The sequence below is a fragment of the Pipra filicauda genome, unplaced genomic scaffold (assembly GCF_003945595.2).
Source record: "Pipra filicauda isolate LSUMZ 115617 unplaced genomic scaffold, ASM394559v2 scaffold188_size1440453_pilon, whole genome shotgun sequence".
Taxonomy (NCBI): domain Eukaryota; kingdom Metazoa; phylum Chordata; class Aves; order Passeriformes; family Pipridae; genus Pipra; species Pipra filicauda.
Genome location: NW_024104296.1, coordinates 1059721 through 1074819, shown reverse-complemented (window position 1 = coordinate 1074819; position 15099 = coordinate 1059721). Strand labels below are relative to the sequence as shown.

Below are 15099 nucleotides of genomic sequence, written 5' to 3'. Positions count from 1 at the left end.
TGGCAGTCTAAAGAAAGGAAGGGGAATGACTAATATATTCCTGATCTGGTTTTGTTTAAAGTGTAGACACATTTGTGGAAGGAGTTCAGACAACTCTGTACTCAGAAGTTTCCAATTAGAGTACAGAAGGAGGACTCAGTGAAAACCATGATATGCAGAAGAAAGGTGGTCTGTGCATCATCTTTGTTAATCAGAACGTTTTCATTACCTGCACCTCGTGTCACAGAACATGAACCATGACATTAGCATTTTGTCTTTTTCCCTGGAGCTCTCTGGAGCTTGGCCACATTGTTCAAACTCAGTGCTCTTGGGAGATGAGTGCTGCCTGACAGGCTATTTTTTTTGTTGTTTGTATTTTTTTTTTTTTTTTGCATCCTGTTATTCAAACTTGATACTGCTGTGGAGAACATCGTTCCATTGACTCTGCGTTTATCCTTAATACACTGACTCCCCACAAATGGTTTTCAAGTCTTTAGCAGAAGTCTGACTGACTTGGAGGAGGGGGATTATTGCTTTCCAGTGATGGACTCGTAAGGACATGACAGGAGTAGCATTGCCAGGGCCCAGCAATGCAAGAGAGAGGACTGCAGACTGGAGGGAGTCTTGTGGAGGGCACTGGAGGTGATCGCAGCAGGGGAGTCTGTGAGGAGAAGCAAAGGGGAATAGATTTGTTTAAAGAGTAATGAGGGGACTGTCACTGCCTAAAGACAGGCTGTAAAGAAGACTGGGCCAAACTCTTCTCAGAGGCAAATAGAAGAGGAGTATGAAGCCATGGACACAAGCTGCAGTAGAGGGAATTCTGTTTTGATACAAGGAAAAATTCTTCCCCTGAGATGGTGCTGCACTGGGACAGCTGCCCAAAGAGTCTGTGGGACCTCAACTTGGATATTTCTAAACTCAAATGGACGAGGTCCTCAGCCACCTGGTATACCTTTGACATTGCCTTCTTTCAGTTGGGGGTTGTAGTTTATGATTTTTCTAAAGGTCCCTTCAAACTTTTTTTCTCCCCCTGTGATTCTGTTGTATTGATGAACATACCTTGAGAACTGCATTGAAAACGCATTCCACATCAGTGGAATACAGCTGAATATATATATTAAACACAGAGCTTTGGCAGGGAACATCAGAAGTTCTTGAATTTTGCAACCATTTCCATTCATATCACCAACAGTTGCTGTCAAATGATGGTAAGAAGGGATGAATACATTAAGAAATGAGGTTATGGGAGATGGGGAGGATGTTGGGGACTGCTCTAACTTCCCTGGAACAGGGGCCTGTGTTTCAGTAGTTTGGGAAAAATTTGCAACAGAAGATTTGAATTCACATCCTCTTGTCTAACTTGCCCTTTTGTTTTCTAGCATTTGTCGACGTGGCACCTGGCTCTGCAGCAATGGGGAATGCCCAGGTATGTTGGCTTTACTCTTTTCAGGTTTTGACAAGCAAGCCTTGCCTACATCCCTCCCACTTACATCCCACTTATATTTTTTTTTCCACACAAAAGATGAACCTGTCTTTGTTCTTGCTTGCTCGCTCCAGTGCATCCAGATGGGATCATACTTGTAGATTCCTCTCGTGAGACAAGTCAGACATTGTGCTGTATGGTTTATGTGTAGCAATGAAAAATCCTGTTTGGTGAGAAGAATGGTTCTTTTTTTATTTACTTGATTTACCAAGATATAAGGGTCTGTGTATTCAGAGGACTGGCTTTCAGGTAGAGGAACATTCCTGGGTTTCTTTGACCAGATACAATTCCTAAATTGATTGTTTGAATCAGCATACTTGTGTTGATGGGACAATTGGAAGTACTGAGAATAGATTGGATTACTCAATACCCCCAGGATTTGGGCCCCAAAGGTCATGTTGTGGGTGAAGGATCTACAGCCCCAGGGAGAAGGTGGCTGCCCTGCCTTCCATGGATGGTGACAGACTGGAGAGGCAGCTCTGCAGGTGCTCTTGCTCCTTTTCTTCCCCCTCCACCTCCCAAACTCATGGGTACTGATGGCTGCTGTCCCAGATTTTTGTCTGCCTGGAGAATGTGGCTTTTCATGTTGTGCATTGGCCAGCAAATTATTTCCTCCTGCTAGTCCTGTGGCTCAACCCCTGCCTTGGTTCCTGCACCATGTTCGGCCACCATGTTCACCTGGTTGACCTGAAACAGCATCTGACCCTTCTTGCATTGTGTGCAGAAATCTGCAGGGAGACAGCACAACTCCTTTAACTCATTATTCTCCTTGATTTGGGGAACTCAGAGTGGAAGGGATGAGAAGAGACTGGGGTTATGGCTGGACAGGAAAAGAGCAAATAAGACTGTGCAATACTCACAAATTAGGAACATCGCAACAGTCTAAAAATGCTCAATAAAAAAATCTGTCTTTCTATAAACATTAAGCTTGCCTGACCCATCAATGCTCCATTTCCTCCTGCTTTAGACTGAAAGAGCACTTGCCTCCACGAGTCAGCACTTAAAAAAGGGGTGGTGGTGGTCTGTGCAAATGTTCAAACCAGAGATGATGTTTTTAGTGAGCTATGCCCTGTGCTTGAGGTGTTCATTGTTGTACATGTGCCTACAAACAACAGTAAACTGTGCTGAGACAGTATGGGAGGGCAGCAAAACTTCCCAAAGTAGCCAGATTTATATTGCTCCCTGTGCTGTTTGTCTCTATTTGCAGCAATATTGCAGCATGTTTTTATTGTTGGTTGGTTACCACAAATATTTCTAAAATAAAATCTAAACTCTAGGTAGTTCCATTTTTTTTTTTTTACCAACTTGTTTGTTAGGAAAGATGGCTTTGATATTGTGGGAATGAATTGCCCAGTTTGGCACCAGTAAGTTTGGTGATAAAGCTGGGTCCCCAAATGGAGGGAGGGCAGCCAACTAGCAGAAGCTGTCTGGCACTAGCAAGAAGCTCTCAAGCTGATATCATAATTGAAATAATTATGAAGGCAGTAGGTTTCAGGAAATTTCCTGGGATGCATTACACCAAATGGAGCAGACAGAGGGACTCATAAGGAGAGACTTTGCCTCAGGAAAGAAATTTCCCTTCCAGGAGCAATGCCAAAGGGCTGGGCCTCGTCTTGGATAGCAGTTCCCTAGCTCTCCGAGCTGCAAACCTGTCCTATTGGTTCCTAGTTGCAGAGAATGCCCTGGAAATCAAACTGTAATATGGTGGGTTAGGCCTAGTTTTCTTTAGATCTGTTTTCCCCATCTGATAGCCAGTTAACTGACTCTGAAGTTGAGTACAATAATACTTGGTTTACCTTTGTCCAAGTTTAATTGAACAGAAAGTAGCATTTCCAGGGTCAGCTAGTAAGTGCCAAGCTGCTTTATTCTCCAGGGGATGACAGACAGCTGTCTGGATGGTGCAGATGTCTCTTAGGGCAAATCAGAGCTGTGCAAGGCTAAGAATCCTCAGGATCTGTGAAGCTGTGCTTTAGCACTGACTGGTTTAGGACAGTTAACACTGAATAACATGTTGAAGAGGGAAATTTCCATGTGATGGTCATTGAATAGATCTTATGTGGGACTCGAAGGCAGTGAAGAGAGAATAACTCATGGGGTTCACCTGCCAGCTTGTAACATTTAATCTTTCTCCATCCTTTGTCAGGAGACTGCCAATGTAGGTCCAGCACCTGAATTTTGTCCTGGACAAGGATGTCGCTGCCCACCTCGTTTGCTATGGGATCATCTCTAACTGTGATGGTCTTCTCATATGAAAGATTTTCTTTGCAAAGTCTGTGGAGTTGGAGCTTCCCCCTGTGTTTGTGTAACAGGGTACTAGATCCCAGCTGTGGCATCTGGATTACTGACTTCCTGGAAATGAAAAGCCACAACTTACCAAAACATCTTAAAATGTTGATATATTTAAGTAGCCCCATTTTGTATTGGAAGAGTGAGCTTGCCAGACTTCCACATTTTTCTGTAAGGACTTTAGATGTAGCTATTGTAATTATAGAATTATTTTTTAACTTTTATGCTAGTTAATTAAGGTAATGGTTCAGAGTAAAGCAGCCATGAGAGTCCACCAAGTTTTGTTAAGAATTTTAATTTTCAACTCTGTAAAGACACCTGCACTCTGCTGCCAGCTCCGTGGATGCAGATGTGCCCCACTGGGTTAAGTAAAATTGGATTTAAAGTATGGAATGTCAAGATGTTGCAGGCTTCTGCACATGGATAAAAGAGGCAACATGTCCAATTGTATGCAGTGTATGACTAATACTGGATAATCCTGAGTGTGTTTCCCAGCTTTGCCAGCCTTAGGCATTAGTACTTCCACGCTCTGTGCCTCAGTTTCCCCATTGTAAGGAGAGGGTAACATAGTTCCTACATGACAGAGTGTGGGTTGCTGTTTAAAATGGTTTAGTGCCACCAGCACCTATCTCAGGTACCAGGTATGACTTAGTTTGCCACGAGCTTGTGACCATGAGATGACAGTGATAAATTTCCAGGGCATTTTTCACTGATGTCCTCATGATCATCCATTTGAAATGTTATACAGGCTTTTCCATAGGCACAAATTTCAACTCCTGAGTGCGATTTATGCTGTATTCCCCAGCTGTTGTTGGGGTGCCTCTGTTACTACTGGTAATGCCTTACAGGAATAAACAGTGAGATAAGCATCTTGCTGGTGCTTTCTGGTCTGCAGGGAGCTTGGGCCTTGTACAACCCGTTCCACCAGGCTACTCTTCCCCCTCAGTGGCTTGTGGGGGCCAGGCAGGATTTTGCTCACCACTGGCACGGGCGTGATTAATGGCTCTTTGCCTTTTCCAGGAGAATGCTCTGTCACCGGCCAGTCCCACTTCAAAAGCTTTGACAACAAGTATTTCACCTTCAGCGGGATTTGTCAGTACTTATTTGCCAAGGATTGCGTGGAAAATTCCTTCTCTGTGATCATTGAGACCATGCAGGTAACAGCAGCCTTGGCTGGAGCGTCTGCGCATCCTCTTGGGAGAGCGTGATAGGAATTGCAGATGCACAGGCCAGCAGGAGCAATTTCCCTGTGAAATAATTAGTTTAAATAACAGTCTTTCTCCTTAGTTAATAAGTGTTTTGATTCTCCTTGCTGACATTCCCAGGTTTGGAGAATGGGCCCTCACCACCTCTTTGCCAGATGAGCAAACAAACTCAGGCAAGGGTTCACCCCTTGCAAAGCACCCTGGCCACGGGAATACCTGTGGGGAAAGGACATTTCCTTGGATACCAAAGGGAGTGCATTTGCAGAGCAGTGCCTTGAGTTGCTTTCCATTTAGTCATATTGTCTGGTGATTTTTTTTGTAGCCAGTCAGCAGCTCCTGACTTTCTTTGCCGCAGCCCCCCCATGGATGTGTGAGAAGCAGCTGGAGGCAAGGAGTGGAGACAGCTGGAGAGGGACAGGAAAAGGAGTCAGGCCAGTGCAGGGAGGGATGGAGATCCTGGGTTGGTGTCACAGGAAGGTTAATGTGGTCATGATTAATTGACCATGGGGAATAGGTGAAAGCCAGAGACTGAAAAGGGCACTGAAAGAAGTGGAGAGAAAGAAAGGTGATGGGGATGGAGGAACTGAAGGCAGGGAGAGGCGTGATGGAGTCAGGAGGCTGACAGGAGAGAAGGGGAGTATCAGTCTGTTTTACAGCAACAGAGAAGTCCCGGGCTTTGGAGAACTGGGCTGTGACAGTTCTACACACCATCGATGTCTGTGTCCGCCATTAGTAAGCTCTGATAGTGCAGCTCTGAGATCATCTGTACTTGGGAACCTGCAGAACAGGTTTCCACTGAAACTCCCCTTTCGAAACCAGGGAGGAGACCTGGGGCCCTGCAATCTTTGTTCCTCAGCTGTGTAACCCACAACCAGGAAAATAAATACCACACAAGTCTCGGGTGGTGTGAACTTCGTAGCTGTTTCCCAGGCTAATGGGCTATGTGGGTCAGTGCAGTGACATTCTCCCCCAGGATATCTCCACCCCTTCCTGCCCCTGCCACAGCTGGGGGCTCGTCATTGGCATGGGCTGCTCCCTGGGGTCTGGTGTAGCACCCACAGATTGCTTTCCAGGCTCTGAGACAGGGAGCTCCCTGGTGTATGATTAGTGGGATAATGGAGGGGAGGCTGCCAGCCTAGTCTTTGTGGGATGCAGAAACCAGATCCATAAAAGCATTGTGACACCCAACACCTCCAAATTTAGATGCTGAAATGCCTTCTAGGGGCCTGGGGCTGAGTCACCAATAAAGTGAAAGCTTGAGGCAGATTTTCTCTTCTCTGTAGTGTGCAGATGATCCTGATGCCGTGTGCACTCGCTCAGCTTCTGTCCGGATCCGGGATATGGACAACAGCATCATTAAAATGAAACATGGTGGAGGAGTTTCACTGAATGGACAAGACATACAGATCCCTTTGCTACAAGGTGTGTTCTCATGGGCTGACTCTGGCCAGCCACTGAAAGAGTCCTACTTACTAGTGTTTCCTTTTGTGCCTTAGCCCAGGTCAATCAAAAAGTGTTTTTAGTACCAAATTCTCACGTGCAGTCTCTTCTACAGGCTCTGTCATTTTAGCTTCTCTCTGTGCAGCCAACACATGTTGACTCAGATCCTCTAAAATCAGGAGAATTAAGCTGGTCTACATTTATCAGACTTGTGAAAGTCACTGTCAGTCTATTCTTTTTGAAACTATTACTTTTTATCCAGAAGCTTGAAATCATGGAATCATAGAAGGGTTTGGGTTGGAAGGGGCCTTAAAGCCCATCCAATTCCAACCCTTCTGCCATGGGCAGGGATACCTTCCACTAGACCACGTTGCTCCAAGCCCTGTCCAACCCAGCCTTGAACACTCCCAGAGGTGGGGCAGCCACAGCTTCTCTGGGCAACCTGTGCCAGGGCTTCCCCACCCTCACAGGGAAGAATTTTTTCGCAATACCCAATCTAAACCTGCTGTCTGTCAGTTTGAAGCCATTCCCCCTTGTCCTGTCTCTACATCTTGCAAAATGTCACAGTTAATGCCTGAAGTTTGGCAGAATGCACATATATCCTCTGCTAGGGCCCCTTAGTGCCCTGAAGCAGAGCCTGTGGGCAAGTTCATGCAGATGTCAACTGCTGAGGGGGCACAAAGCTTGGGAAACGTGATGTGGGCATTGCGGGCACCCCTGGCTTTGGTGGGCCTGTGTGCCCCCTGCTCTGTTGGCCCTTTCAGCACGACACAGCTGTCCCAGGCAATGAGACATCACATCTTGCCTTGACTGACTGACACACTCTGGGGTTGTCTTCAGGTGCCCTCCGTATCCAGCGTGTGGTGAGGACTTCAGTTCGCCTTTCCTATGGGGAGCACCTGCAGATTGACTGGGATGGCCGTGGTGAACTCCTGGTGAAGGTACTCTTTCTGTCTGTTTTATTTCTGACTGTTCACCCCTCCTCTCTTCCCACCCTGTGTACAAAGGTTTTCTTGTCCGAAGTGAGAACTTGCTTTGTGTGGCATGTTAGAAATTCCTTTCTATTTTGCTACCCCCAGAGTGATACACAGGTCCTTTTGTATTGCAGAAACAAACATTTGATCCTACAGCAACTTGGTAGCTTTTTTCCTTCTCTCTTTTCTTTTCTTTTTTCTTTTCTTTTTTTTTTTTTTTTTTTTGGTGCTCTGACAGCCATTATTAACCAGGAATAGTTTTGTGTTTTGTTGAGCAGATACCCTCCAAACTGGGTTTTTGCTTTTATTTGCTTTGACTGTCCTGTCTAAAACAATGGATATGAATGACTTAAAATAAGGGAATAAAATGGCTCCATGGACACAGTTACTCATAATTTCCAGGAAGAACGAATTAGCTTGTAGATGTGTTGCGTGCTCCTTCTACCGTGAGGAATGTTTGAAGTCAGGCTTGATTAACAATTAGGGTTTGTTGGTGCTGCAGACCAGAGCAGAGTGTAGAAATACCCAAGCCAGGTTTAAAGGAAATGAGCTGTAAGGGAAGCTGTAACCACAGCCCCTGCTGCCTTTGAACTCCCCTCGTAAAAGGGGATCTGCAGCTGGACCCTGTGTGGGGTGGTTCTGCTCACTGAGAGGAGTTTTGCCAAGAAAGTCAGTTTTCCTGGCACTTTCTACCGAGCAGTGAATGCTGCCCTCTCTGAACCATGGCCTTGCTTTTGCATTCTCCTTGCCTGCCCTGAAATCTGGCTTAAATGTCGTGACTGGCACAGTGTAAAGGTTCCTGAAAGCTGGTTCACAATTGAGTTCAAGAATTGAAAAGACAACAGATAAGGGAAGTCGAGAATAACTTTGGAAAGCACCTGTGGTTTTGTGGTTGGTTTTTTTTTGATTTAACCTGTATTTCTGTTCTCCAAGTTCTTTTTGGGCTTAGAATGATTCACTTCAGTCCCTTGGCACATCTCAGAAGTTTTGACTTTCCTCAGTATTCAAAGTATTTTGCTGCCTGGTCAGAGGCCTGTATTGCCTGGCAAATTTTTTCTCTCCCTTAAAGCAAATCTAATTTTCTGCTCCACATCCTCTGCCCATAAAAGTGGTGGAAGTTTCTCCAATCATCTGCTCCTTCCCTTGCTGGGTATCTAAAGCATCTTTTCAACTGCTTTTGGATAGTTAATTTATGCTCGATTTGTAGACTGACCCGTTGCCAAGTATTTCTGACAATTGGGGGAAGTGATACACTTCCATCACCTTGGCCAGGCTTCTGGCAAAAATTCTTTCTGTGTTCCTCAAGAAGGCTCCCCTTTCTGTGACTGCTTGATATTTGTGATTTGAGCTTCCTCTCTAAAATACACCAGAATTGGGATTTCTATGAGTCATTGTTCCATCTGCAGAGTACATGAAAGAGTAGCTTCCTTGGCTGTTGGAGTAGTAAGGACTCATATACTCTAATAATTCGTGGTTGTTCCTTTTGATGCTCCATATTTACTCTCTGACCACCTTGTTTGAGTGGTGGGTAGTGTTAGGGTATCTTTTGGAGGATGTTTTTTATCTTTAATTATGCATTAAAACCGTGAGTCAGCTCTCAAGTAGTTGGTAGTACTTGTAATGTCCCAGAGCTTTACTTCTAATACAAACTGACAGTTCCTACTAAAATAAAACCTACTGGTGCCTTTGTGTTGCAGATGTTGCTTAGGAGATTTCTCCCTGTTCACCTCTAGGTTTAGGGTCACATTTCAGCTGCCCCTGGATTTGCAGCAGGAATAAGGCATGGTGAACAGTGCATCTGCTCTGTGGGTTGTTAGCAATGCTGCTTTTACTGTGTCAGAAGTTCCTCTAGGCAGGAGGAAGTTCTAATGTGAGGTAGCTTTAGGGGTAGTTGTTTCTTCCTGATTTTCCCTCAATAATGTTGAGGAAAACATCTCCTCTGATATTGCCTCTGTTTTGTGACAAGGCAGCCTGTTTAAATTTCCTTCATCTTCAAATTTTCCTTTAAAATGGGAAATGGTTTCAGGTGCAGTATCTTTTCCCAAATTGCCCTTGGAAGTATAATCATCTCACTACATTAAAAATATGCAACCCCCAGTGTTGCCCTGCTCATTTATATGCATGAAGTGGGAAAACAGGCAAAGACTAAACTGGACTGATGATCAAGGCACAAAAATAAGCTATTTTTCTCCTAGTAACCTTCAGTTACCATCTGAAATTATTACTGTATTGGGCAAAAATTGTCCTGCTGCTACTAATAGTAGCATTTTTCTAGGGGTTTAAAAATGTGGTGGAATTACATCATCTGTAGTATTTTAATGAGTGTTAATGATAATTTTCTTGATTATTGAATTGTGTATGGTGAATTCTTTAAAAAATCTTGCTATACCATGGTAACCTGTTCTGCAGGATGACCAAGCTAATGTTGTGTTCCTCAGCTGTCTCCAGTCTATTCCGAAAGGATGTGTGGCCTATGTGGGAATTACAATGGAAACCAAGGGGATGATTTTCTTACACCTTCTGGCATGGTGGAATCTCTTCTGGAAGATTTTGGAAACTCCTGGAAGCTCAATGCAGACTGCCAAGACTTGTTAAAACAAGACAGTGACCCGTGCAACCTCAATCCTCGTTTAGGTACTGAAATCCATCCAAAATGAAAATGTGTTCCAAACTGTGATCTTTAATTTTACATAAAAAACCCTCTAAAATTAAAATAAAGAACAAGAGAAGAAGCTACAATAACAATTGAAAATAAATAAAAGAAAATAAAGAGAAAGAGAAGAAGCTAATAGTGTTTACATTACCAGCAGGGCGGCTGTAATATATGTTTAAAAAAACCTTGCAAACAACAACAAAAACAAACCCCAGAGGCTCAGATCAATGCAGTAAAATGTAATATTTTGTGAAAATTGAAAACAAAAGTCAGTATTGTGGAATCATGCTGCTGATCAGTTTGGACCACAGCTGGAGTTAGATCATCACAGTCACAGCACACCTCTTGCAAGTGTGAGCAATACCATGTTTATCCTCTGGATGGAGAAAACACCTTTTCTTGGTCCCTCTGTGCTTAGAGCTTAAACACTTTTCTCCATTCCTTGTCTCCCTCATTTTACTGCATCCCAACAGACACCCTTCCTTCTTCCCTCCACACTGCTTGGCTCTCCTGGCTGGACAATGGGGATAAATTCTCAGAGCAATTTTCTTGTCCCAAGTGCTCCAGCAACCTCTGATTCCTGGGAGAAGCAAGCACAGAAAAAAATTTCTTGCTGTAGGGCAGAGCAGGCACTGGTGATTTGTAAGTGTAGTGCAGCCTAGAGGGTTTAATTTTGCAAATATAAAAAGCAGCAGAAAGCAAAGGCCCTGTAAAAGGAAGTACAGCACCAGAAACAGCAGTAACAGAATATAAAAGCATTGCTTTTCCTTGATTTGTTTTACTAGTGAAACATTATTCTTCCAGTAGAGCTCATGACATATGAGCTATGATGTTATCTGTGCCTGCTTGATCCTGTTTTATTCTTCTGTGCTTTTCTTGCAAGCCACTGATTGATTCAGTGCAAACGTAATTTTTCTCTTTGTAGCCAAATATGCTGAGGACTCCTGCTCAATTCTGATGTCTCCTGCATTTGAAACCTGTCACCATGAAGTCAGTCCCACTCCCTACGTGAAGAACTGCCGCTTTGACGTCTGCTCCTGCTCCAGTGGCAAGGATTGCCTGTGCTCTGCTATTGCTAATTATGCAGCAGCCTGTGCCAGGAAGGGCATCCTGGTCCAGTGGAGAGAACCTGACTTCTGCCGTAAGTGAAATGCTGCCACACCCACTTGTGTTCCTTGTCTTGAAGGAATTTTTCTGACAATGTTGGATGAGAAATCTAGAATGAGATGATTCCTGCAAGGTGCTAAATATGGCATGATGAGAGAGTCTGTCTTTCCTCTACACTAGCAAGGATGCAAAAGCTCTTCCCAGACACTGCTCTGCACTGGGGGAGAGAAGCACTCAGCTGCCATACCTCTGCACAACTTTTAACTGGATTTCCATTTTCAGCTGTATTTAAGCTTTAGGTATTCACCTGGAAACTTTCTGACTATCCCAGGGTAGGAATCTCCAAGTGATTTGCAGTAATCCATGAATTGCCTACTTTTGAGGCCTATGCTTCCCGTGTCCTGACCTCATCAGTGACTCCTGATGTAGCTGAATGTGAGGGGCTGGAGAAAGCACAAAGGCAGGTACTTGGTCGAGACAAACTTATATCAGAAGGGAATTTTGGCAGCCTTGTGCTACCACCCTTCTCATAGCAGGGCTAACTTACTGTAGGTTGCCTGAGATCATATCCAGATAAGTTTTGAGTATCTCCAAGGATGGAGATCCCACAGGCTCTCTGACATGTCTCTTATCCAGTGCAAGATTAGCAACCAAATGGCTAAGAGGCTGGAGCAGAAGAATCCAACATGTTTTATTTCTTTTCTTTCTCTGTTAGGTCAATGTGGGAGGAAAAAAATCCATTGTAATGCAATTTTGATTGAGCATGGACACTCTCTTCCCCATAAATATTTGTGAAGTGGATGTTTTTCCATTTTCCTGAGCAACTTTGTTATTAAGGAAAGAAGACAATTGAAAATTTTGGGGAAAAGTATGTGTGCTTGGCAGCTCTCCAGATCTGTTCTGCTGCTTCTTTCCAAACAGAGGGTGGGAAGAACATTTATAAACTGAGTGTGTAGAAATTGGAAAAGAGTGAAAAAGAGAGGTCATTGGCCTTCCACCTGGTAGGGTCTGTGCAAGTAAAGTCAGTAACCACAGCTCCTGGAGGCTGGAGAATATTTACTGCGAATGAGAACAAACCAGTTTGTGTTTAAGTGCTGCATGGTTTCATAATATTTTACCTAATTTATGTAAATGTTCAGATAGTGGAAGAGTAATGTAATAAAAATCCTTTTAAAACTCTGCAGGTCTGGAGGCCGAAACAAATGGTGCAGTGATAATGCACCATTGTTCTTTCTGTAATTGAGCAAGTCAATTTTCACAATTAAACTTTAATAGTGCAGAGCTGCTCCTTCCTATCTGTGCATTACATTCTGAGCTTTGTGCTCTCACACTGTGATGATTTCCCTGATTGCAGATCCATCAGCCCCCATTAAATGATTCTGATGCCCAAGACATCTCCTGTCACATGAAGGAGAGCAATCCCTCTTTTAATGGTCTCAAGATGTGAATGTGCAGCTTGTGTAATTTGTGCTGATGGCCCATTGCACTGAATGTGTGCTCCACTCCTGCCTTGGTCCACAGAGATTTGGTTTCTTGGGAAATGACTTGACAGAACCAGTTTGCTTGATTTGAAGTGGAGGAGTGTCAGGGAGAGAAAGTCATTACCGCAGCACAGCAGTTCTGCTGTGTGTCAGGCTAACAACTCCCATGTCTTTATTATTTTAGTTGCTGTTTGATTATTTAAGGCCTGACTCACACTCCTGCAGCCCACCATGATTAAGCACCAGAGCCAGTGCCCGTTGGGAAAGGCCCTGGGGGTGCTGGTGACAGCAGCTGGACGTGAGCCCAGGTGTGCCCAGGGGGGCAAGAGGCCAATGGCACCTGGCTTGGATCAGCAATAGTGTGGCAGCAGGACCAGGGCAGGGATTGTCCCCCTGTGCTGGGCACTGGTGAGGCCACACCTCAAATCCCGTGTCCAGTTCTGGGCCCCTCACTGCTGGAAGGACATTGAGGTGTCCAGAGAAGGGCAACGGAGCTGGGGAAGGGTCTGGAGAATAAGCCCTATGAGTAGGGGCTCAGGAAGCTGGGGGGCCTCAACCTGGAGAACAGGAGGCTCCGACGGGACCTTATTGCTCTCCACAACTCCCTGAAAGGAGGTTGTAGCCAGGTGGGAGTTGCTCTCTTCTCCCATGTAACAAGTGACGAAACAAGAGAAAATAGCTTCAAGTTGCAGTGGGGGAGGTTTAGATTTGATATTAGGAAGAATTTCTTCACGTAAAGGGTTGTCAAGCATTGGAATGGGCTGCCCAGGATGGTGATTTTTGGAGGTATTTAAAAGCTGTGTGGATGTGGCACTTAGGGACATGGTTTAGTGTTGGAGTTGATAATGTTACTTTAATGGTTGAATTTAATGATCTTTAGGGTCTTTTCCAATATAAATGATTCTATGATTCTCTGTAGCACATGTGTCTGTATGTATGCATGTATTGTTCTTTGGCAAAGGGGATTCAGTCAACAGGTCCCTTGATCTTCGGTTTTTAGGACCCATTGTTAAGCTCACTATTTTCCTTGAGGTGGTAGTGCTGGGACAGTCCTTGTCTTTGCATGGCTTCTGTAAGAGGATCTGTATAGGATAGATCCAAAAGTGGTGGAGTGGGGAATTAAGGGCAGGCTCTGAGCAGAGTTTGGGGGTGGCTACATCACATGATGAGCCTCAGCATGGAGGGAGGAGCTGTGTTAAATCTAGTCCTGACAGGGTGCACCTTCACCCAGAGCCTCTGAGCCGGGCGCGATAACGTTTTCACCTTGTGTTACCCAAGAAACTGGTTGGAGTTTAGACCTCTTTCACTCCACCCACAAAAGCTGCATGAGCTGTCTGATGCATACACATTTTTCCAATGTGTTCCCACTGTTTCTCATGTTATTCCTGGGATAGGCTGTGCTTCAGAGCACAGTGTTGAGCTGTTTAGTTTTCATAACAGGCATCCACAAAGACTGAATGTACCTTGCCTTTTCCTCTCATTTTCCTGGCAGTAATTGGATGGAGGTTTTTTTTAGTGGCAGTGTATTACACAGTGTTCAAGTCCCCTCCCAGGTCAGTTGTCTCACCTTTTTGCTGTTAAAAACAGATGTTGCTGGGAGATGATGGAACAGTGGAGTGGGACATGGACTGTGAGCATGGCATTGGGTTGCACAGCTGGAAAAAGAGGGAATGTTTCAAAAATCCTAGTAGGTGCATGGGCAAGTAAGTCATAAAATCATAGAATGGTTTGGGTTGGAAGGGGCCTTAAGGGTCACCTAGGTCCAACCCTTCTGCAGTAGGCAGGGACACGTCCCACTATCCCAGGTTGCTCAGAGCCCCATCCAACCTGTCCATGGACACTTCCAGGGATGGGGCAGCCACAGCTTCTCTGGGCAACCTGTGCCAGGGCCTCACCATCCTCACAGTAAAGAATTTCTTCCTAATATCTAATATAAACCTGCCCTCTTTCAATTTGAAGCCATTCACCCAAATGAGTTACAAATTTGAGCTAAGAAAGGGATCCACTGTAAAGTAGTCACTGTGGACAGGGAGTGTCACCACTGACTAGAAAATAGGGCAGGATTTTGGGCTCAGTTATCCTGTCTAGTAAACTGATGTACCTGCCTGAAATCTGTCAAAGCAGTTCCTTGTTTCTAGAGGTTCATGTGTAGCAAATAATAGTTTTGGCTGAGGCCTCATGGTTGTTCCTGCTTGGACACGCCTTTAGTGATGAAAGTTATTTTTAAAATGGTCCTCAGCCCTGGGCTGTGCCCATTCAGTATTTGATTTACTGCAAAGATTGTGTTTATGTAAATTAGAAGCACGGTTCTGTGAGCTTCTGCCAAAGACTCCTGTTACTATGAGTGAACCTTTCATCTGCTTGGTTTTGAGTTAGGAAGCATTTACTCTGCCTACTGTGTGGATGAGCACACGTAAATTTCTTGGGCTGTGTTTTGAAAGATGTATTAAATAGTTTGGGCACAAGTCGCAAACTTGGGAGATCTTTGCTC

At 44.6% G+C, this 15099-nt stretch overlaps 1 protein-coding gene across 1 annotated transcript in view; it reads left to right on the top strand.

Annotated features, from left to right (window-relative positions):
* The window catches only part of VWF (von Willebrand factor), a 132666-nt gene that overhangs the window by 25865 nt on the left and 91702 nt on the right, over positions 1-15099 (top strand). Inside the window, exons 10-15 of the mRNA XM_027733254.2 lie at positions 1359-1405; positions 4769-4905; positions 6237-6375; positions 7234-7334; positions 9806-10001; positions 10946-11161. Of these exons, the coding sequence (XP_027589055.2) occupies positions 1359-1405; positions 4769-4905; positions 6237-6375; positions 7234-7334; positions 9806-10001; positions 10946-11161 (836 nt within the window). The remainder of the gene's footprint in view (positions 1-1358; positions 1406-4768; positions 4906-6236; positions 6376-7233; positions 7335-9805; positions 10002-10945; positions 11162-15099) is intronic.